Genomic DNA, 22122 nt, shown 5'->3' with positions numbered 1-22122 from the left:
CTGGGCGTCGGGACCTCAGCCACCATACCATGGCGTCCGCGGATGCGGCCAAAAAGGCCTTCTTTGAGGGCTTGGAGCGGCTGGATTCTTTGTCCGAGGACGAGGAAGACCGAATGACTCTGAGATCTCATTCAAAGATCAAGAAAGTGTTAAGAGATGAGGGATCCGCTGTCATGAAGCTTAGGTCTACCGTCACGAAAACTGAAGTCCGAGTGATTGCACCTTCCACTCTTGAAGCTTGCCCTGAGCGTAAGAAACGCCCTCGTTGCGTTGCTGCTGCTGCAAGATCAGACGAGACTTTCACAGAAGTGACTGTGCAGAGCACCTCAAGGACAGCGGGAGAGATGCCTCGAAATAAGAAAGCTGTGCCTGTCTCGGGCAAGGGAAAACGACAATGCTCGTCCAGGACCGTTCCGGAAGAGCAGCAGATCTTCAAAGGTCTTGTCTTCTGTAGGTCTTCCTTCACTTTCGGGTTCTCATCTTGGATTCTCGAGCTTACCCCGTTTGTATCTCAGTCTTCTTTCCGAACAAGAGTGCCTCAGCCCTTCGACGCCTGCGTATCCAGCGCGCGCAGGATTACGGTGCTTCTGCTGCAGAAAACTGGGGCGACCAAGTCACTCATGTTATAGTGGATAAGGGAATCACTTTTCACGACGTCAAAAAGCATCTCCATGTCGAATCATTTCCGGTAGGTGAAGCAGACAACAGGCCTGGTGAGACCCATTCTCTGTTGACACGGACACAGTCCACTGTCGCGCTCGTCGACGAAAGCTACCCTTCTGAGTGTGTCAAGTTTCGCACTGTGTTGAACACAGCTCAGGTTCGGTTCCGCGTCAGCGGTACACCTGTCCCTGCAGGAGATAAAGGCTCTTCGCCTGTGATTGAACCCTCAGGTGGTGATTCCTTATCGATCAAACCGAGCCGACGAGAGCAGCAACAACAACACGAAACACAATCGCATACCGAGCTACACAGTCTGACTACTGAAGGACAAACTGCTGGGCGGCAGGCTACCGAACAACAAACCTCTGAGCTGTATACTGCGGAGCAGGTGGTTGAGTGCTCGAATGACCTACATACTGTTTCCGAACCTGTTCGAGAGCAGGATGCCTTGGATGATCTCATCGAAGAAGCAAAGGCTGTAAAAGATCTGGTAAGGACCAACAGAAGAAGCCCGCCTGGATTGTCAATCTAATAGAGAGTAGCCGTTAGATTCTGAGGATGAGCAAAGTACGGCTGAAACATCTGATCCCGAGGCGTCTGACTCGGGCGAATCACAGCCGAAGAAGAGGAAGATGAGCGCACGTAGGAGTGAGGCGCAATCTGACTGGCAGCAGAATTTTGTATGCATGCAGAGGCATGATTCAAAGGCCAATGCTGAAAATGCAAACAATCGGACCATTGCCGTCCTACAGCAAATGCTGGACTACTATGATCGATCAGGTGACCAATGGCGCACGCTCGCCTATCGCAAGGCGATCAGTGCCCTTCGGAAACAACCGAAGAAAATTGCCACCAGATCCCAGGCTTTGTCACTGCCAGGGATTGGCACACGTCTGGCCGACAAGATTGAAGAGATTGTGTTCACGAATCGCCTGCGTCGGTTGGAAAACGCCAACAGCACTCCTGAAGATCGGATACTCCTGGAGTTTCTAGGCGTCTATGGGGCTGGCGTTTCCCAAGCCTCGAGATGGCTTGCTCAAGGCTACCGGTCGCTGGAAGACCTGAAAGCCAAAGCGCCCCTTACGCAGAATCAACGGGTGGGCGTGGAGCATTATCATGATTTCGCCCAGCGTATTCCACGGAACGAGGTTGAAGTGCATGGAGAGATCGTGCGGGAGGCAGTGCGAAAGGCTGATCCAGAGATGCAGGTCATTATTGGGGGTTCCTACAGACGTGGTTCGTCCACTTCAGGCGACATTGACCTGATTATCACCAAGCCCTCCGCTACGATAGAGCAGATTCGGACCATCATGATCGAAACCGTCGTCCCGGGACTCTTCCAGGCAGGCTTCCTACAGACCAGCCTGGCTGCCACCTCCCGCGGCGATGGATCCAAATGGCACGGGGCCTCGAAGCTTTCTAACGGTCGGCTCTGGCGACGGATCGACCTGCTTTTCGTGCCCGGATCTGAAATCGGAGCAGCTTTGATCTACTTCACTGGCAACGACATCTTCAACAGGAGCATGAGACTCCTGGCCAGCAAGAAGGGCATGCGGCTGAACCAGCGAGGGCTTTACGCCGACGTGCTACGCGGACCTCAGCGAGTCAAACTGACCACAGGCCGGCTGGTCGAAGGACGCGATGAGCGGCGAATCTTCGAGATTCTGGGAGTCCCTTGGTGGCCTCCCGAGCATCGCATCTGCTGAAGTGCCCAAAATATATTTTTTTTGGTTTGGTTTACCTCAAGAGACACGTAGGGACAAGACGGGGAGCCAGGGTGACAGATAACATCGGAGCTGCCAGTGGGGATCCATTGATGATGCATTTGCTTTTTTGTCATCCCAGACCGACTTCTCTCCGTGCGTCAGAACTTTTCGCTGTATGTGCTTGACATACATACACGGCAACAGCAGCGAGGAGGCCCGAAATTCCCGCAGTGGATATGGAACTGGACGGCTGGGATGGAAGGAGCCGGGGAGGGTTTTCTTTTTGGGAAACCTTTTTGTCTTTTCTGTTCTTTTGGCATTGATTTGTATTTACGTTGAACTTGAGATAGCCACTAGTAATAATGATTCCACTATGTGTATATTCGTGTTTGTGTAGTAAAAGATAGTAATGTTATACTTTGTTGTCCATCCAAAGTTTGATTCGGAGCCGAGACCGAACAAAAGGCGGTCACCGAAATTCCCTAGAATCCATAGTTGAGAGTGAGGGCAGCCACCGAGTACGGAGAGAGAAGCGGAGAGAGGAAAGAAGGCAGTGGTGGCAGTCAGTTAGGGAGTCCAGTTTGGGTGTGGGAGGTGGACCAGCCAATTAGCCAGCAATGGTCGCACAGAAAGAAAAGGGTTTCTTAGCGAAGTGGTTGATGACGAACAGACCCAAGAGGAGCGGCTTCAAGTTTCTTTTTTTCCTTTCATCACCAAACCCATCGGGGATCAAGCTCCAGCTTGGATCTACGGAGTACTTCTGAATCTGATTCCTCGCAGTGTGCATTGCCCATTGCCCATTGCCATTCACCGAGTTCATCACCGCCTTTCATGCGGTGAAGCGCATCCCAACCGAAACCCGACCAACCCGTGACTTTGGAGGGCGGCCAGTGACAGACCGCCCGTGTAAAAGTCGGTGTTTTGCCGCGACTCGTAACATTAATCCCTTTCATCCCACTCCCTCCTCTTCTCCCCTACACCATTCCTCCCGTTCATTCTCATCTGCTGCCCCTCTGCAATTGCTGTCACTGCATCGCCACTGCTTCGCGCCTCTGTAGCGACTACTTCCATCTCTTTTGACCCGCGGAAACCTGATTTCGAGCGGTCAAGAGCCGGTGGTGGGTTCTGCCGGTCGGGATTGTGGCCAACTGCTATTTTGCCATCCGCTCGCCTTCTCCCACCCCTCGTCCGCTTTCCCCTGTGTGCGTCACTTTGGCTCTGTCCCCCATTTACTGCCGGTCTTTCACAAATCTATCTATTCAAGGAAATTCAAAAACAACGGTGATTAATCTACCCCCCCTCCCCCCCTCAAAACAGGGTCTGTGACTCGAGAGACTGTACTCGACTCCTTCGACCCTCGGATTCACAATCCTGGTGTCTCTTCTGCCCACCCACGCCTTTCGCAATGGGCAGAAAACCGAATCAGTTGATCCTCGAGTTCTTCATTCGCGGCCAGAAGCTCGAGGACGCCAGCAATCGCTACCAACACACCTGCAAAGCGTGCGGCGAGAAATTTCCCAAAGGTCGCATTGACAGCTTGACCAATCATCTCGTCAAGAAGTGTCAAGCCATTCCCTTGCGCGATCGTCAACGCGTCTTGTTGCGACTACACGAACTTCCCGATCTTGCCGACGGTGACCAAAACAAAGACGGAACGGGACCGAACAAAGGCAAGTCCGGGGATCTGCCCTTTGCAGCAGCTCGTCAGAACTTTGACGGGCTCAACGTGTTGGCCGAGGCCTCGAGACAGGTGGGCGCCTCCGACTCAACCAAACGGGGCGGGCCCGCGTACACTCAGTCGTTGACGGTTGGAGGCAAGATGGTCGTCGTGGATCCTGCCCTCGAGGCTGAAGGCTTCCAGGGCAATCCGACTCAGCCAGAGACAGTGGAGGAGGATGCGAAGCCGCCTGGTAAGCACTTTGTTTTGTTTTTAATTTCTAGTCTTTGCGATTTTCATGTGTGCATCGAACTCAGTAACACTTCTGCTGGGCTCTCATTCACTAATACTGTCTTCGCCGCACAGGGACCCCCCAACAAGCTGCCTCCAACGCCTCGTCTCTACCTTCCCTCCCTGGTAGCTCCCCAGCCGAACCACAACCATCCGCATCTCCTGCAATGGCGGAAGCGTCTCTTGCAACTGACTCGGCTGCCAACGCGCGCCAGTCACAATTATCCATGATCGCCGCTTCAGCGAGTGAGATGGTCCCACACGGACTACCGATGGACCAGGACTCCAACGTCGGACTTGGTGATGGACTTGCTAAGATGAGTCCCCCATGGAACCAGCAGCTATCCACCCAGGAACAGCTCCTTTTCGACAGCCTTCATGAACACGATCCTACCTTGACTGCTGCTACCCAGCGCGCCGCATCTTTTCCCCGTCCGATTGCGATGAACCCGAACTCGCAAACCAAAGGTTTTGTGAACGAGTTTGGGAACTCAACCAAGCCTACAAAACCTAAAGTGCGCGGTCGGTTCTCTGCTGCACGACGCCGGGAGGTCCAGGAGGTCAGAAAGCGGGGTGCTTGCATTCGCTGTCGTATGCTGAAGAAGCCGGTATGTGCTGATCTTTCAATATCGATCAGCGTGCGGCTAACAAATCTATGCCTAGTGCTCCGGAGACAGTCCTTGCACCACATGTGCCAGCGTTGAGAGCGCTCGCCTGTGGAAGCACCCATGCATTCGTACTCGAATTGCGGAAGAATTCGAGCTTTATAACGCAAGTATGTATTGTTTGTGGTCCCGTTCATGCCTGGATTGGAGCTAACTGTCGAAGACTTACACGCTACGCTGGCCTATCACGATGTGAGCAGCATCCGCAACCAGGTCAAGTTCGAACATTACGCTGGTCGTATTGAGGTTACTCACTTTGAGGAGAGCTTGGTCTATGTCACATTTAGCGGACTACAGGGTCACAAGCCTTCTGCCTCGACACTTGATCCCCAGCTACAGGGCCTGGGCGACGAGCCACAATTTCAGGGACCTCTTTCTGAGCTCTATTTGCTGGATAGTGATACCGATGATTTGCCGGGAAAGATTGAGATGTACATCAAGAAAACCGCACCATTCTTCTATGAGCGTGAGACTTCAGAGTTCATGCGGCCCACTTTGATGCTTGCTGCAGAGCTAAGTCAGCAGAAGAAGGTAAATACCGCCCATCACTGGATCTCAGAGCTGCGCCGCTAACAGGTGTAGGATCTGTTGTTGGAACGTGTGTTGGAGTTGTGGATCGCCACTCACATTCTAGTGGATTCGGAACTGCAGTGGAAGACGTACTGCAACCCAACTCTTCCGCCTACCTCGGTGCATTCTCTCGCACAGCCCTCGGACGACGGTAGAACACCTATCGACGAGGTGACCAACACTGAGTCGTATGCTCTGCTGTGCAGCCAGTTGCGTGCCGCGACCGAGAAACGTGCGTCTCAGCTGAGCAAGTCGGTGATGAACGATTTGGAGCGACGACTGCTGCAGCGCCAGCAGAGTGGCTGGTTTGAGACCTTCCTGGTAGCGATCATCTTGTTGAACTGTGTTGAGAGGACTTGCTGGCTGTTCCGCTCATGGGAAGACGAAAATTTCGCTCAGCGTGTAAGTTGTGCACCATTTGAGATGTGCTCCGGCATTCTAATGTTTCAGCAGTGGCCTCTGGATAAGCGCCCTCCCTACTATGCCAGCCAGGGCGATCGATTCTCGGATATCCTACATATGCTGTTGAAGATGCGCAGCTTACCGCCCAAGGCCACTCCGCGCCCCGACACCGGAATTCTCAAGGCGGTGGACGGTAGCGACGAGAACGCCGCGCGCTGGTTCGACTCCATCAAAATTACCTGTAAGAACTTTCTTTCCATCGTTCACAAACACATTCTCATGGCATCACTAGCTCTTTTCCTCGAACAACGTCAAGCCACCGTCTTCGACCCGGCCGACTCTCGTTCCCTCGACCTGCGCTACGGCGCCAAACTCCTCCCTCCCTCCAACGTCTACACCTAATCCTGTTCCCCTCGTCTACTCTATCTTACCTACCTATCTAACGCCTAGCTAGCTAGTTGAAACAATCGTGTACCATCACCATCACAATTATCATGTGAAAGAGAAGTAGGAAGAATGACGCGCAAACCAAGCAGACCCAAGAAGGAAAACCTGCGGAACGACCCTGATGATGAAGAAATCTCAACCGAATCCTAACTTTGTTTTTCTATGTTCTTGCTACTACTATTCTACTATACATTAAGCGGGTTTTCATTCTCTCGCCGATTTCCTTTCCTTTCCTATTTCGGTGTTCCATCTGTGTGTGTGTGTGTGTGTGTGTGTGTGTGTGTCAGAGTCGGGAAGTCTGTTTGACTTGTTTTTCTCCGTTATTGTTATTTCCAGTAAAAGGGTTTTTTATATCCGACGGAATCAAGGAGAATTGTCATGTTACTAAGGGTGGTTGGGAGGGGGGGAGGAGTCTTGAGTCTTGAGTCTTTTGTCGGGAGGTTCATGGGGAGGGTATGGTTGGGCTTTAGTGTGTCTCTTCAGTCTTTCCTTTCCTGTCCAACGAGACTTTTGCTTGGGCGAAGGTGTGGAAGGGGGCGGCTTGTTAATGGATCTGAATACCTAAATCAATCATGATTTCTTTATTTACTATGGCTCTCTCTCTCTCAAGCTTATGGGTTCTTTTGTTGTCATAGGGAGGGAATGATTGTATATACCAGTGTGGGTGAGGTGTATGGGATTAGTGTCTCTTCATGATATTCCATACAATTTGACAACGGGTCAGAAATGGTCGTCGACCGATTTATCCTTTCACTTCTTCGAATCTTCATTTGCGCATTAACCTTCGCCTGTTGGACACAGCAGGGACGGCTGGGTAATCGAGGGAAATTTTTGGGATCTTTTTTTTTTTTTTTTTTTTTTTTTGGTTTTAAGGAAGGGGCGGTGACGGTGCTGCTGTTGTCCTTGACGAGGAGGAGCTAGAGCTGTATCTGGATTTGCGCAGCTCTCTCTTTCCCCATTTCCCATTCCCCATGCCCCCCTCTCCAGGGCGAGTCATCGCCCGTCCATGAGTCCAAGATCCTTGGTGTTATGTCCAATCCAAAGAGAAGGGAGGAGGCTATGTTTTGCCGGACTACCCTGGGAGTTTCTGAATCCCTCCCTCTTTCACCCCCCTGCCCCAGAAACAAACCCCGAGAAATGCGCATGATCACAGCCCAGCCCTGTAAGCCCCATGTCATGTCCGAATCTAGCCCGGACTCTTGGCAGGGACGGTGTTTGTTTCGCTGGATCGAGTGGAATGGTTGGGAAGTTCCAGCGACTGAATGGTTTGGATGCTTGGGATCCAGAACTGAACAGGTACGTGGGGCGATTTCCTGCCCCTGGGTATTGTTGAACTTGATTTCGAGGTACGTGGTATGTGCTGCGCTTGGAGGAGTTGGCTCTGGCGCTGTTCATCTTTTTTTTTTGGTTTGGTTCTTTGGTTTGGAGGTCGTGTAGGCTGTTGTATTGCAGCTGGATCGAGGATGTTTTCTTTTTCCTTTTTCTTTGTGGGATCCGTGAGAAATGTGGTTGGGCTAGGTCTTTGGTTCGGTCAATGGACATTGTATGGTTGGGTTATTTTCTGGGGAGAGGAGAGTATTGTTGAGTTCGGTCTTGAGCTTGATATGGGGTGAGGAGCTTGGTTAAAGTCTGCTCTCTTGATGGCTTCCGGGATTGGAAGTATGGTTGCTTTGAGAGAGGACGGAGGAGGACAGGGGAACGTGTTTGATGCTGATCTTGTTTCTCATGGAGGTTGCGGTTCGTGTGGATCTTATTGATGCTTGGTTTGATGAATAGACGACTTCGACGGTTGTGAGTGAGATATAACCAACCGTGTGGAGACCGTGAATATCGGTCAATGATCAGACGAGTTGGCGATCAAGCGTTGGATGGGTGTACCCACCCAATCGAGTATGCCCCTCCCCCCACAGATGACTGAAGTCCGATAACGAACACCGACACATCATTTCGCCCCCTACTCTCGCAAGGGAGTAAGCGAGAAGACCGGACGTTCAATGACCTCGCCATCAGGGTCGCGGTGGCGCCGGGTCCGAAGGTACCTCGGACAGATCCGGATGTCGATGTTCGTGACGGCCGGGTGGAAGCGGACTCTTTTGTGCTTCTTTGTCCGTGTTGGCGCTGATGAAGAAGGTGAGCAAGCGACGTGCATGGATCGGGGGCCCGAGATCTGGGGATTGTGTTGGCAGTGGTTGTAGATCGGAGAAGAGATGTCGTTCACGAAGAGGTTCTTCCAGCTGTTGAAGCGGGTGAGTCGGTCGAGCTCGAGGGAAGACAGGGCCTCGAGATTTACACTGGGAGGGGAAGAATCCTCTTCCAGCATTGGACGACGAGTGCCGCGTTCCGAAGAGTGATGGGGCTTGGAGGAACAGGATTGCAGGGGATTGATGATGGTGCTGTTCGAGGCAGGGGTTGCGGGTTCGCTGGGTTTCTTTCCAGGCGGAATTGCAATACTGAAATGGGGAGGCGCTGGGGTAGATTGGGGGGCTGTGCGAGGGAGTCTGAGGTGAGAGACGGGGGTTTGAGCGTTCTTTTTAGGGACAATGGCTCTGGGAATAATAGTGGTGTGTTCCTCGTGTGTAGCAGCATGTTGCTGCTGATCGATGTATTTTTTCAGTTCTTCGATTACTTCGTCGAAGGAGGAGGCGGGCTCATGTGTGAGGTTGTTGGGGAGAGAAGTGTCGTCGAGTTCTGGGTCTGTAAGCCAGACCTCCGAGAGCTTCTCGTCAAGGGTCCCGGTCAGGAAATCATCTGTGTCGATAGTGGAAACGCTAAAGGTAGGGCAGGCGCAGGAGGTTGTCGGACTGTAGGGGAAGGGCGTGAGTTCGGTTTCATCGTCAGAATCTGGGTATGGCTCTGAGAGATACTCGTCAAGAAGAAGATCTAGAGCACAGCTTGACTGAGAGTCGAACGAGTTGAAGTTAGAGTCAGCCGCTGGCTCGCAATCATCAACCAATTTTGGAGATGCGGTCGAGAATGCAGTCTCAGATGTTTGAGAGGACGGAAAGTCGGGTGAGTCCGAGGGATAGTAGCGGTAGTCATCAAGTATATCATCCAGAGAGTCCCAGTCAAAGTATTCAAGGCTGGAGACAAGGTCTGGAGGAAAGAGAGTATCGTCTGGTGTATCAAACTCGAGGGTTGCCAGCTCCTCCTCTTTGATGGATTCGGCCTTGTTGATAACGAAAGTGGAAGGCCAACGGTTCATCATGATACTGTCGTCTGCTAAGGCATTGGAGGCCCTAAGCGAGGCAGCATATTCACGAAGCTCATCAGGTGAAGTCCCAGTCTCGTATTTGACGTCAGTCAGTCTCTCCTCCTTCTCCTCCTCTTTCTCTTCCTCTTCCATCTTCTCGTCTGTCAAGTGAACCCCAACATCAACATCCCGCTCGGCCCACTTCCGGAAACCCTCAACAAAAGGCACCAAAACCCACTGAAAACCGAGCACCAGACACCAAACAATCTTCCTGACGCCAAAATATCCATCCGCAGGAGGGCTTGGGGTCGCGTCCGCGCCAACGTCTTCATCTTCAACTTCATCTCCATCACGACCATAATCGCCATAGCCATACCCGGGCACATCGCCATGAACGCCATCCCACACATGTGGAAACGAAGGATAAGGCCCCAGCACGGCCTCCCAATCACCTACAATGGGTGTCTCGACGACGACCGTGTTGTTTGTTTCGAAGTGCACGCTATGGTGCATGTGACTGGCTAGATAGCTGCCGCTGAGTAGGAGCCCTAGTAGTTAGCTTTGGGTTTTCGGGCAATGAGGGGGTATGTACCATGCTGCTAGGAGGATGCACGCGCGCATTTTGTCGGTGATGATGCCTAGGAGGTCTAGGGTGGTGAATAGCAAGATGCTTGTGAGGGGGATGAGCAGGTCGATGTTCGGTGGGGAGAGGGAGGGGCTGGAGGATGCGAGGGGGAACTCGGTGGTGGTGTAGTTGTTGTATGACATCTTGGGTTTGGGTGTTAGCTTTTGTAGGAGGTGTGTGTGTGTGGTTAGTGGTGTGGTGTGGGGTTGAGATGCTGGAGGAGGGGAGGGGGCCTTACTTTGTAGATGGGGAGTTTAGATATTGGATGATGAGGTTTTGGCTAGATGGCAGGCAGGTACTGTTACTTGTTATTATTTGAGGATAAGCTCGGGCGAGCTCTTGATGACTGGGTGGGATGAGATGAAGAGGTTTATCGGATGATAGTGGTTGGTAGCAGGATGCTTACTTTGTATGGAAGCAGGTTGAAGATTGAGTCTGTTGGAGTTCAGAAGGAACGAGAGAGGAGGGAGAGGGAGAAAAGCTCGAGAAGCGAACCTCGTGAGATAATATACCCATGGTAGGCGTGAGCCAGTGAATGCAATTGAACGAGGTTTGGCAATTTATGGTAGTATATCCATGATAGTTATCCTCATTCACCGGGAGGTCGAGGCGGTGGATGGCTGTAGACGGCCATTGAAATGATGTCCACCACTACGCCCAGAATCGTCCGAGACAAGCAGAAAAGCACTCCTGCTTACATCCATTCTCGAGCTCTCCTCTGGTTGGAACGTACAGCAAGGGCAAGAGTCAAGTAGAAACCTCTCTTCAATCGATATACTAGACACATGGACAACCAGCCCAAACGGAGAAACAGAACCAGCCGACTCACAATCCAAAAGCGCAATCGACGCTAGGACCTCAATTCCAAGACAAACGGGGCTATATGATTCGGAGTAGGTAGAAATCAGTCACAATCTCCACCATAACATAAGACAAGATACAGTACTACAAATGCCGACTCCTCGACCCAGACGCAAAGCAACTCCACCAACCCACTCTAATCTATCAACAAGTAGACAAGCAGCAGAGCCAACTATCATACCTTCAAATAATACACGTATCAAGTATAGCATAACACATAGACGCCCATGGAAAAAAAATAATGAACATCAACAACAGCAGCAGTGACCACTTCCCGCATTCCAATCTACAATATCGCTCCCATCGAATCCGCATGCTGCGCCGACGCCGTCTGCTCCAACACAACAGCATAATATTTCCCTTCCTCCGAGGTATCATGGTACGGCCCCGCAGCCACAATAGCCCTAATCTCGAAGGTCAGCGGAACCCCATACCCAGACTAAGAGGCATGCGTAGACTAAGAGCCTCAAACTTGAAACAACGGGGTGGGGGGGGGCACTCACCATCCCTTATACTTCGGCTGGTTGAAGATCTCTGTAAACGCCTTCAGAATCCTCAGCGGCAATTCCAGGATGGAGGGTAGGTCCGGTCCATCACCGCAGATGGGGAGGCCCAGTTTGTTCACGGGCAAGTACACGACCTCGGCTGTCTGGGGGTGGCGCGCCTCTTGGAAGATGAGGAGGCGGCGGGATGGGGGTGGCGGCGGAGACATGGTTATGCGATAAGATGTTGGGGATGGGGCTTGTTCTTTCAAGCAGATTGAAGGAAAGGATCTCTCGTGAGGATGAGAGTCTCGTCCTCGAGAGTATGGAGTCGACAGGGGTTTTGGCGGGGGACCCTCTTATCGCCGTTTCACAAGCTCGACACAAGAGAAAAAAAAAATTCTCCGTCTTGCGCTTGCTTTAATCCGCCCTCGTTGGAATAAAAAGCGATGCGCACGAGCAATTGAGCGCTTCTTCTCCCTATATAGAGAATGAATGTAGTCAGGTCCTCGTCGTGTCAAGCCTGTCTGCGTTGGTCCACTTAGATGTTTGTAAATATCTGTGGCTGAATGTCAGACGGAATTATGCGATTCGAGATGCGGGGCAAAGGAGGCATCAGAAATTGAGGAGAATTGACACCAACCAGCACACAGAGTCCAGCTCAGTACGGGATCACTCAATGGGTGTCCAGGGCTCAAAGAGTAATTCCAAAGGACTGATGATGACAATGGCAGTGGCCCTCATTGCCATAATGGGATTATTTACTTTCAGGGTTGAATGTTGAATGTGGCTGCTGCGCGTGGCGCTTCGGAGATCAAAGCATTGCGAAAGCACGTGCACGGATGGGGGTGGGGCCAACGGCACTCTGTATACAACGCCTGTTTGCTTTTGAGTATCCAATACCTGCAACTATAGTATACAAGAACAGAGGCTGCATTGGCCAAATCGAGTATCGAATATCGAATATCAGGGTATCATATCCAAGCTTCCACCTGGACTGCTTTAACAGCAAAACGCAAAAAAACAATAGCACTGTCCACCGAGCCCCCATAACTATTCCAGAATTGTTTTATTTACTCCTTTATACCTAGATTTAGGTGTCCAATTCTCCGTCCAGCACTCGTCGAGCGGCGTCTAGTCGTCGTCTCAACAGCCGCACCTGTTTCGGATCCGGCTGCGCAGAGGTTGTAATCGTCTGAAGCTCCGTACAAACATCCCCCAAGCTTTGGAATAACTGTTCCAAAAGTTTCGTATCATCGTCATTCAGCCCCATATTGCCATTGGCTGATGCACTTGGATGGGCGCTGCGTACTGTTGACACAAGCGACGACGCAAGGGACGTTGGGGTCGCGGCTCCTGTCATTGCCGAGTCGGATCGTGGTGAGACTGTGGGGGCCTTGAGAGACAATGCGCTGTTTACTCGTCGACTGGGCTGTCGGCGAAAAGTACGAAGATTTCCTCCGGTTTCCAAATCAGCTCCCTTCGAGCTGTCGATGCCCGGCGTATGGCGACCTTTAAATTCTAGACAGGACATTAGCACAAGTCCGAGCTGTAAGTGAAACACAGGAACCTACCATCGTTGAATTTCCGATCCCAATAGAGAACGCTCTCCAGTCCATCGTGGTTGCCCTCAATGGCAGTTTCAAACGTCGCAACGGAAGAAAGTGATGTTGCACTGTTGGCCCGGGAGTGACGAACGGAGCGGTGGTCGGTTGGGCGCGTGGTTTCGACCGAACTGGTCGATAGATTGCTCTCACGGCGCGTGCGAGCTTGGCTATAATTGCCCAGGGCGCTATGCAGAATGAAGTGCTCGTAGTCAAAAGCATCCTCTCGCTCCTCATGAGGTTTGTCCTGCAAACTTTGTGGTACGGGAGGGAAAGCCTCCAACGTATCATCCAAGTTATTATCCACGGACTCCTGGTCGAGACCAGATGTCAAAAAGCCGCTCTCATCATAGTCACCCTCTTGTGCATCCTCATAAAGACTCTCGTTCACTGACTGCGCATCATCGAATTCGTAGGCATCATCTTGTTGATGATGCGTCTTCCCCGGGGATGAATGTTCTAGAGCTTGTCTGTGTGTTTCGGCCTGTCGAGCCTTCACATCAGGCTCGTATCTAGCGGAGCCAGATTCGTCGCTGAATTGATTTTCTGCAGAGTGGGCCGGTGACTGACCCTGACCAGCGCTAGGTCTAGGATTGCCCTGGCGGCCTCTTAGTTCCAAAGCATTGGGGTACCATTGGTCAGCAGCATTCAAGGGACTCGGGGTCCGCAGGCTCTGCATACTACGACGGCGCAAATTATCCTCCTGGGTTTTGACTTTCAGACTGGAAATTTTGATGTGAAGGCCCTTCATCTGATTGTGCAGGTCCCGAACTTGCATTTGCGACTGGGAACGAGATGGCGGGTCCTGCGCGGGATAGACTCCGTTGGACCCCTCCGTGCTCGAGCTGAGGTTCTCAGTCTCCTCCTCGGTAGATATGCCTAAGCCCCTGGGTGACTCAGAGGATGCTCGCTCCTTCACCATTGTTGGTGAGCGGGCCGATGGCCTCTGCATGGACGAGATAGAAGCCCGGTGGGTCAGATACGACCGCGAGGGGTCATAACGGAAAGTCCGCTCATCACTTCTATACTTGGATGCACTAGTTGATCCCAAGGCACTGAGCGACCGAGATAGACTGGTGTCGGATGTGGGAAGACCTGGGTGCGCCGCTGATGGCAATTTGGTCTCACTGTAGACGCGCGAATGGCGGTTGCCCGTCGCATCTTGGGATGAGGTATATGTTGTGCGTGGACGATGATTTGAGGCCCGACGGTCCGCGCGAGAAATCGACTGATACAGGCCGCCGACGGGTTGGCCCAGCCCCAGATGCGACTGCCCCATAGGCGGCGTTGGCGAAGTGGGAAGCGACGGAGATACTCGCACCGACGTGCGAGCCCGATTCAGGTTCCCTTCCATAAGCTACAGCAATTGTTAGCGATTGCTTTCATAATCCACAATCTTCTCTATCTCGGACATACCGTCAGGCGCTTCTTCGCGTTCTCGAGGATCCTTTCCGCCTCGGTGCTCAGTACGGCCGATGACAGCTCCACTCCCGACCCATCCTCCTGTGTACTTTGTACTATGCGTGGAGTTTTATCATTGCCATCGACAGCTTCTGTGGCACTGTCCTCCAGCGGGTGCTGGTGGTCCTTGGCGCCGTGACCGTCCTGGTGGCCTTTCGTCCCGTCCCAAGACGAGTCACTAGCAGCACTAGCTGTCGAGCTAGACGAGCCACTCCATGTCCCCGTCTCCCTAGTCTCCAACTCGCCCGTCTCGCGTTGCGAAACGGGAGACCCTCCCGCCCGTCCTGTTTGCGGAACAATTCGAGATGCACCAGAGAACCCAGGGAAGTGCGCATAAGATGACGAAGAGTCCTCCTCTCCGATATCCGACAGACGACGAGCATCATAGCCCTCTTGCAGCCATGTATGCCGTGGGTATAGTTTGCTCTGGGGGCGATTGCCGTAAGACAGAGCAACACCCGGTTGCGCGATTCCCTGAGTCTGGTCCGTATTGTCATCGAGAGCGGGACGCCTTGCGTAGAACGCCTGCAGGTTGGATAGTGAAGGTAGGTTGAACGGAGGCGACGGGGTGGAGGATTCGCGCTCGTTGGAGTCAAACGGTAAGATCATGTCGGGGTTGGATAACGTCGGCGACGGAGGTATGGGCGGGAGATGTTGACGAGAAGGGTGACCAGCGTCCTCCCCGGGGGACGAGGTGACCATCATGCTTTATGCCTGCTTGGCTGACTGTTCGGGTCAATTGAGGCATTCAATACTTTGGTACACGACAGGAACTATTCCGCTCAGGCCCAAGCCATCTGCAACCAGGGAAGGGGGGTGGTTGTGCGAGTTTGGTTGCACTTTCGACGGCCCGGGCGGTGCAGATAAAGTTGGGAAATGAAGGGATCGGAGTGTACGTCCTGCGAAAGACTGTTGCTGGGGAGGGGAATTGAACGATGCAGTCGCAGATGAGATCTGAGACTAGGCAGGCGCAGGCTTCTCGACGAATCAGATGAGCGCGGGGGGATATTATATCGCGAAAGCAAAACAAAAAGAGATGATTAGATATTAAGAATTAGAATTAGCCATAGTAGAAGGAAGGTATGAAGGGAGCACCAGCGACGCGACAGGGAACGAAAGAACGAAGCGAGCGAAGAGAGGAGCGAAAGAAAAAGAAGAAGATGATGAGAAGGAGAAGAAAGAAAGACGATGGAGGCGAAGGAAGGAATTAATTAGATTAGCACACACGCCGGACTGACTACTCGATGCTGACGGAGAGGGGGCATTGTTGGTTTCTACTCGTGTCCCTTTTTTTTTCTGGCCAGCCCCAATCAGGCAGGGATCCGTTGCCGTCACGTCCTGGAGATCTTCGGCCATTGATTAAAGGAAGACCGATAAGGAGGTCTTTGCACGGGATATTGTTTCAATGGAGAGAAAGCAGCAGTAGATGTAGATGTAGATGTAGATGTAGATGATGAAAGACAAGCGAGATGTGATTGAGATCAAGAGAAGTAGAGTCGATCTGGGGAAAGAATACAAGGGGTGGGTGGGATATGCATAAACGCTCTCCCGTTTGCTAGACTAAAGGTAATCATCCTCGTTCTGGCATTCGGCGGGTAGCGACAGGATCGAGGGGATCGAGGCACTCGAATCATTCGATCAACAATCAACAACAGTCAACAGATAAGGTCATGGGAATGAGTGGTCCTCTTTTTTTTTTGCCGATACGTAGTAGAATGGATACTAGAATAGAACTAGTTAAGAGTCAAAGATTCAAAAAAACAAACCAAGTGAGTGCAATGGCAGGAGAGATGGAGATCGTCATTTAAAGATCAGCCAATGTTGATATCTGCACCTGCTGGTTCCATGGTTCCCCCCAGCAGCTTAAGCCCTTTTCAGCGGCAAAGAGACGTCCGAGGTCCTTGCGTTCGGCTGCCACCACGCCATAAGTGTAAGGTAAGGTATTCGACGGGAAACTACTAGGTACAGTACCACCCCTGAAAGGCTGAGACGGCTCTCTCCCGTCTCAATGCATCACTCAGTGCGTAGTCAACTATAACTAGGCCTGCTTTGCACTCTGACACTACTTGCACCTTTGTACTACTATCTCCTTAGCAATTGACAATTGAGCCGGTCCTTGGAGCAAATGCTTATCCACGGAAGTCAAGTCATTTCTCACCTAGCAAGTGAAAACATATTGTTGTCTGCGTGCTCTTCTAGCTGCGCTCAGGGGTTTTTCTTCAGCCTCACCCAGGAAAAACATACTGAATTCTACGGACTCATCGCCTATAATGCATGCTACTAATGGACTGACGTTGCCTCGGGACGAGTCAATTTGGAACCAGAAAAAAAGATTATCGAGTACTTTTTGGCTTCATTGATCCCAATAAATTTATCACAGATCCTGTACAAGCGAAGAATAGATATCTCACGGTATAAAAAGAGAAAAAGAAAATAGTATAGAAATAAGAATAGAACACCAAAGAGATATGCTTTTGCAGTCAACCGGCCGATATTACGAACATGTCATGCATCCTGAACTGGTAGAAATTGGCTCCCCTGCGGACTCTACCGGATCTTCTCCAGAAGGATCTTAGCACCACTGCTGGCAGGGCTGCCCTTCTTGCCATCCTTGGTGGTCTCTGAGGAGGCCTTCTCCAAGGCCTTCTTGTTCTTCTTCAGCGTCTTCAGCAGGTCGGCCTTCTTCGCGAAATCGTCCGACTCCGCAAGAGCCACAACAACGAAGGTATTCGAACCGGTGGCCCACGACATGATCTCGGGCTGAATCTGCTCGTACAGCAGATCGTGGAAGTTCAGTGCTGGCTGGACCTTCTCGATCTTCTTCTCCGCGCTGTTGAACCGTCCACCCTGGACAAGCGACTTCAACAACCGGCCCACGAATGGGGCCTCCTTGGTGTCCGCGCGGGACTTGGCCGCCTCGGCGACAGCAGCAAGAGCGGCGCTCTTGTCGCCATCAGCGTCGAAGAAGACCTCAGAGATGAACTGACAGCCGAAGCTGGTCTCCAACAGGGAGTCCGCACGAGCTGCGATCAGCTCGAGAACAGTGGGGGAAGCGGCCTTGACCAGCTCCTGTCTGCGGACCTCGGGCTCCTTCTTCGACGTTTCTGCGCGGATCTCGCGGATCTCCTTCAACAGCTCATTATCCTGCTCGGGCAGAAGCCACTTGGCGCGGTCGCCAGCGAATGGATACAAGATGGGGATACGAGCCGTCAGGTCAGTCACTTGCCAGAGCAACTCTTCGTTGCGGGCTTCAGCGTCCATTCCTTGGTTCAGAAGCTCGGGGAAAACGAGTTTCGAGGTAAGCTTGGTATCATCGATGACTTCGTAGGCTGCCAAGATGACCGTGTGTCCATTGAGGTCACCTGCCATCATCTTGATCGTATCGCGATAGAAACGGGTCAGAAGCTTGCGGTCCTTGGCGTTCGAGTAGGCAAGAGCCCGAGACATGACTCGTGAGCCTGACTTGGTGAAAGCCAAGTTCTTGACAAGATCGCCCTCTTCATCGCCCTTCAGGAGTTCAACAAACTCATTGGCCTCCTCGCTGCCGACCTTCACGTTGAGATAGTATTGAAGCATAGCATCGTGTAAAATAGTGAAACCCGAGGTCTTCTTCTGGATCAGCTGGTTGATGAGCTCAAACAAAAAGTGCATGATAGGTCCTCTCTTCTCGGGGTTTTTGCTCAGAATCTCAGAGAGCTCCGCGGTTCCATCCTCCTGCTTGAAGATAACGAACTCGGGTCCGTACCACTCACGCAGAAGGTTGGCCCTCTGCTGCTTCGTCGCGACCGTCCGGTAGATATCGTCGAGAATCCAGGATCCCTCGGGGTGTCGGATGAGGCGCTTGACGTGTCCGTAGAATTCGGGGATGATCAAGTCGCGAATCTCATTGTCGCCGTGAACAATCAGCTTGCCAACCAAGAACTTGGCATACCGGCTCTGAGCAAGCTCACGGTAGCTGCCCTTGAGCTCTGTTGCGATCTGTTTCCGTTGCTCGAGGTTGGCATATTTCAGAGCGGTCTGGATGACACGGACCGAGTCGTGCTTGAACACAAAGTCCTTGACACGGCCGGTGATGATCTCAAACAGCTCCTTGATGAGCTTCTTCCGCTGCTCGAGGGGGACGTGGGATTTCCGACGCAGCTGCTCCCAAAGCTTCTTAGACCGGGCGATGATATCGGCGTTGGGCTTTGCGGCTTTGCGCTCTTGCTGCATCGCCTTCTGCTTGATATGCGATTCGCGGGATGTGGACTTGTCTGCACAGTTGAAAGAGAGATCTGGTTAGTTCCCAATAGCTTCAAAGCAGTAACCTCTGAAAAAGAAATCCACCTACTTGGATCCGCCGCCTTCGCGGGCTTAGACTCCTTCTCCTCCTCCTCGTCCTCTTCGTCGTCTTCCTCAACACCACCCATATCGACGTCCTCGTCCTCCTCAGCCTCCAGCTCATCCAATTCATCAATCTCCGAATCCTCAACATCATCCAAATCGAACTCGTCGTCGTCTTCGTCTTCGGATTCTTCCTTCTGCACCTTCTTGCCCTTCTTGCTGCTCAGGTCTTTCTTGTCCTTCTTTCCACCCTTGTCGCTACCCTTCTTGAAGTCGGACTTCTTCGCCGACTTCACGGGCGCCGACTTGGAGCCGCCCTTCTTCGTCGGCGCGGACACGGCAGTCTTGGTCTTCGTCCGCTTGCCATCGCGATCATCGCCGTTATCGACGCGGCGCTTTACCCCGACCATGATGTGTGGAGATTTGAGATTTCGTCAATGGAAAAGAAAAAGAAAGAAAAGAAAGGGTCAGGAATAGACTGATTTGGGCGGGATCAAAGAATGAAAGGTGATATAGGCCGCCCGCGGAGTCTAGGTTTTCCTGCTTAAGATTATCGCCGCGGCCGCCCGTCCTACTTTTTTTTTTCTTACATTTTTTTTGCCCGTTCGAGGGCGGTCGACCGCTGTTTGTCTGGTTTGCAGGCTCACCGATAAGGCGGGTGTGCGGGATAAGGACGGAGCGGGCAGCCATCTTTCCCCTCTCCCGTCTGTCCACATGGTTTATTTTGAGGAAAAGAGGTCGGAATAGAATCGTAGCATTGACGGAAATAGTCATATAACGAAAGTCTTAAAACTATGTACATGAATGATTATCTATTGAGGTGGACAGTAAAATGCCAGAATAGTGAAGTTCGACAGCATGAGAAACACGCAATGCATTCCGTTCGTTCGTCGAGCCCGCAAGCAAGCGGGGCTGACTGACAGCAAAACTCATCGGCGAGTCCCACGAATGGAGCGATTTAAAAAGCAAACCTCGGTCACTGGCAAATCAATCATCCCAGTGGCCCCCGAGTCATGGTATATTGGTTACAGAAATCCTGCGATTTGTATCATGCATCATTAGTTTCGGATCCGGCACTCGCCGGTGGGGACTTGAAAGGGCCTAACTCCGAGCCCACGTTGCTCTGTCCTCGTTTGCGGCCAGGGATGTGAAACCCCAGAGACGAGGATTTGGTGGTGCTGGATGAGTGCGAATCGCTTGTCAGATCGCCGAACCGAGAGAAAATGCTCTTCCTCTTGGGCTTAACCTCGGTTTCGTCGTCAAGACCCACGTCCTCGAATTGCTCCTCCTCCATCGATTCGGGCTGTCTGCAGAGGCCTGTGTGTAGTGTGGATGGCGGTGATGTCATTCGAGAGACGCGCGAGTCGAGCGATGTCCGCGAGGGCAGTGCGTCGGTGTAGCACACAGGGGAGCGGGCGGAGATGTCCTGGCATACAGGAGATTAGTCCCGAGGTCTATAGGTGCGGAAAGTAAATGCTGATTGTGCGCAGACTCACGAAGGAACGACGGTAGGAGTCGAACGACTCCCGCGATATCGAGAATGGTTCGTTTTCATCGACAAGGTCGCGATGATGTGAGGATTTGGGTGAACCGGGGTATTTGGGCCAGAAGCTCTGTTTCTCGGGTGGTGATGGCTGCATCGAGAGCAACCGACTTAGCAATCATGTAGGATCAATGCGCGACATGGTCAGTGGGACTGTAGAGTAAAATACCGGAAGATAAGCGCCATTGGCATCGACGACTGTTTGCAGATAATCAAGTTAGCGGGGATAAACCTCCCGACCCTCCATGCCCGTTCAATGATTTCATACCACTCAGTTTATATTCCGGTGGCTCTTTCTCAAAGCTCTTCCTGAAACTCAGAGGTGTTGAGCGCTGGCCGTCAATTGATAACCGGCTGGTGCTGGTATTGTCAAGGGTGGTGATCTCCCCGCCATTGGATGGTGCGGCGGATTTTCGAGACAGGAAGTTACGGAATGGGGCCATTGTGAGGGAGTAATTAAGGAAAGCAATAGGGATGCGTGGCGCAAAGCCAGTTGCGTGGGCGCAATCCAGAAAAAAAGAGAGCCGAGAAAGATATAAGGCTGGAGGGAGCGTACAGCGCAAGCGGCAGTGGTCAGATCCTCTTAAAGAGAGAGTTGGATTGGATGTACTGTAATAATGCACGAACACTCGACCCTCACATGATCGGCGGCCTCGGGCGTCGGTTCATTTTATGAAAGGGTGGTTCATCCCACCTGGCAAATGGATCAACAACATGAGAAAATTCTATTAATGAATCTGTGGTTGGGGCCCCCTCTCTGATCCCCTGGAGAATGTTACTCGTACCATAGACCGTGGCTATGTTTGCCACCGCGCCATGTGCCTGACTTCAATCGTTATCATTAGTGGAAAACTTGGTTGTACGTATATCATCATCGTTTAGTCTGGAGTTAGCCATGCCCATAGCGTCATCAGGAGGACTAGTGAACTACCAAGTAACTTCCCATCCATTTAAGTTTCCAGGATGAGGAGCACTTATGCAGCTTATGCGACTGTAACGTGATATATCCGCATAAGTGCAGTACAGTACATAAATAATGACGAGCGCCCGAATACATAACTACTATGCTAGGAGCTGTTTCATGTTACATTCTTTGAGTTCAATTCATACATTTAAGTTTGATCATTGTTGTGTCCGATTGCACATGAATGATGAGATTTGTTATCAGTATAGGAAGCACTAATCGGCTCGCATGGCTTAGATGGTAAAGCGCAGCACTAGTAATGCTGAGATCCTCGGTTCGAGTCCGAGTGTGAGCATCTCTTCTTTTTGCCAATCTCTGGGTCGTTCTCTCTATATTGTATCCAAGGAGCAATCGCAGAGCTACACAGACTTTTTGAGTTGAGGGGCCTTCGTAGTCACATCTTCATCTTGTCCTTGTAGGAAGGAGAGAAGGTCGACAGTGTCGATGAACCTAGAGCAGTCTCAAATCCTGTGAGCAGTTGGACAATAGTACAAGCATACATTTTGGAACATTGAAATACCCATTGGTGTTGCGTTGATTGACTATGCCGGTGTTTACCACGGCTCTGGTCGGAGCTTGGTGTGCCCTTGAGAAAGCAATAACTAACTATCCGTCATCTCTGGTTTTTACGCGCTCAGATCGTACTGCATGAACAACGCCCTGCTCGA

At 51.8% G+C, this 22122-nt stretch overlaps 8 protein-coding genes and 1 non-coding gene across 9 annotated transcripts; 4 read left to right on the top strand and 5 right to left on the bottom strand.

Moving 5' to 3' along the window:
* Window positions 1-29: 29 nt before the first annotated feature.
* On the top strand, window positions 30-2741 carry BO72DRAFT_485415 (DNA-directed DNA polymerase IV; the record flags this gene model as incomplete). Its single annotated transcript, XM_040947889.1, has 4 exons — window positions 30-450; window positions 516-688; window positions 746-1153; window positions 1206-2741. The coding sequence occupies 4 exons, from the start codon at window positions 30-32 to the stop codon at window positions 2367-2369; spliced, it is 2166 nt and encodes a 721-aa protein (XP_040802216.1). The 3' UTR covers window positions 2370-2741.
* BO72DRAFT_78103 (uncharacterized protein) lies at window positions 2457-2851 on the top strand. The gene has a single exon (XM_040950707.1). The coding sequence runs from the start codon at window positions 2545-2547 to the stop codon at window positions 2764-2766; it is 222 nt and encodes a 73-aa protein (XP_040802215.1). The 5' UTR covers window positions 2457-2544; the 3' UTR covers window positions 2767-2851.
* A 697-nt stretch (window positions 2852-3548) lies between these two features.
* Window positions 3549-6568, top strand: BO72DRAFT_78040 (uncharacterized protein). Its single transcript, XM_040950706.1, has 7 exons — window positions 3549-4279; window positions 4393-4925; window positions 4981-5092; window positions 5146-5513; window positions 5565-5954; window positions 6006-6195; window positions 6247-6568. The coding sequence occupies exons 1-7, from the start codon at window positions 3775-3777 to the stop codon at window positions 6354-6356; spliced, it is 2208 nt and encodes a 735-aa protein (XP_040802214.1). The 5' UTR covers window positions 3549-3774; the 3' UTR covers window positions 6357-6568.
* A 1787-nt stretch (window positions 6569-8355) lies between these two features.
* On the bottom strand, window positions 8356-10359 carry BO72DRAFT_495356 (uncharacterized protein; the record flags this gene model as incomplete). The annotated part of the gene is made up of 2 exons (XM_040948541.1): window positions 8356-10126; window positions 10184-10359. 2 exons carry the CDS (start codon window positions 10357-10359, stop codon window positions 8356-8358), a joined length of 1947 nt encoding a protein of 648 aa, XP_040802213.1.
* Window positions 10360-11399: 1040 nt separating this feature from the next.
* Window positions 11400-11768, bottom strand: BO72DRAFT_342576 (uncharacterized protein; the record flags this gene model as incomplete). Its single annotated transcript, XM_040940630.1, has 2 exons — window positions 11400-11481; window positions 11581-11768. Coding segments are annotated over 2 exons (270 nt in total), but the record flags the coding sequence as incomplete, so codon positions are not given.
* A 609-nt stretch (window positions 11769-12377) lies between these two features.
* BO72DRAFT_77992 (uncharacterized protein) lies at window positions 12378-15500 on the bottom strand. Its single transcript, XM_040950705.1, has 3 exons — window positions 14580-15500; window positions 13134-14520; window positions 12378-13080 (listed from the first exon to the last, which is right to left on the bottom strand). The coding sequence occupies exons 1-3, from the start codon at window positions 15327-15329 to the stop codon at window positions 12653-12655; spliced, it is 2565 nt and encodes an 854-aa protein (XP_040802211.1). The 5' UTR covers window positions 15330-15500; the 3' UTR covers window positions 12378-12652.
* A 1453-nt stretch (window positions 15501-16953) lies between these two features.
* On the bottom strand, window positions 16954-19503 carry BO72DRAFT_402303 (uncharacterized protein). The gene is made up of 2 exons (XM_040942204.1): window positions 18955-19503; window positions 16954-18877 (listed from the first exon to the last, which is right to left on the bottom strand). The coding sequence occupies exons 1-2, from the start codon at window positions 19355-19357 to the stop codon at window positions 17172-17174; spliced, it is 2109 nt and encodes a 702-aa protein (XP_040802210.1). The 5' UTR covers window positions 19358-19503; the 3' UTR covers window positions 16954-17171.
* A 183-nt stretch (window positions 19504-19686) lies between these two features.
* On the bottom strand, window positions 19687-21238 carry BO72DRAFT_526976 (uncharacterized protein). Its single transcript, XM_040950074.1, has 4 exons — window positions 20759-21238; window positions 20660-20688; window positions 20444-20581; window positions 19687-20373 (listed from the first exon to the last, which is right to left on the bottom strand). Exons 1-4 carry the CDS (start codon window positions 20931-20933, stop codon window positions 19996-19998), a joined length of 720 nt encoding a protein of 239 aa, XP_040802209.1. The 5' UTR covers window positions 20934-21238; the 3' UTR covers window positions 19687-19995.
* A 438-nt stretch (window positions 21239-21676) lies between these two features.
* Window positions 21677-21749, top strand: BO72DRAFT_t112. The gene has a single exon. It is a non-coding gene; the product is annotated as a tRNA-Thr (tRNA).
* The last annotated feature ends 373 nt before the right edge of the window (window positions 21750-22122 follow it).

This window comes from Aspergillus fijiensis (assembly GCF_003184825.1).
Source record: "Aspergillus fijiensis CBS 313.89 unplaced genomic scaffold BO72scaffold_18, whole genome shotgun sequence".
NCBI classification, from domain to species: domain Eukaryota; kingdom Fungi; phylum Ascomycota; class Eurotiomycetes; order Eurotiales; family Aspergillaceae; genus Aspergillus; species Aspergillus fijiensis.
The sequence above is the reverse complement of the archived record's forward strand: the minus strand, read 5'-3'. Positions and strand labels throughout refer to the sequence as shown.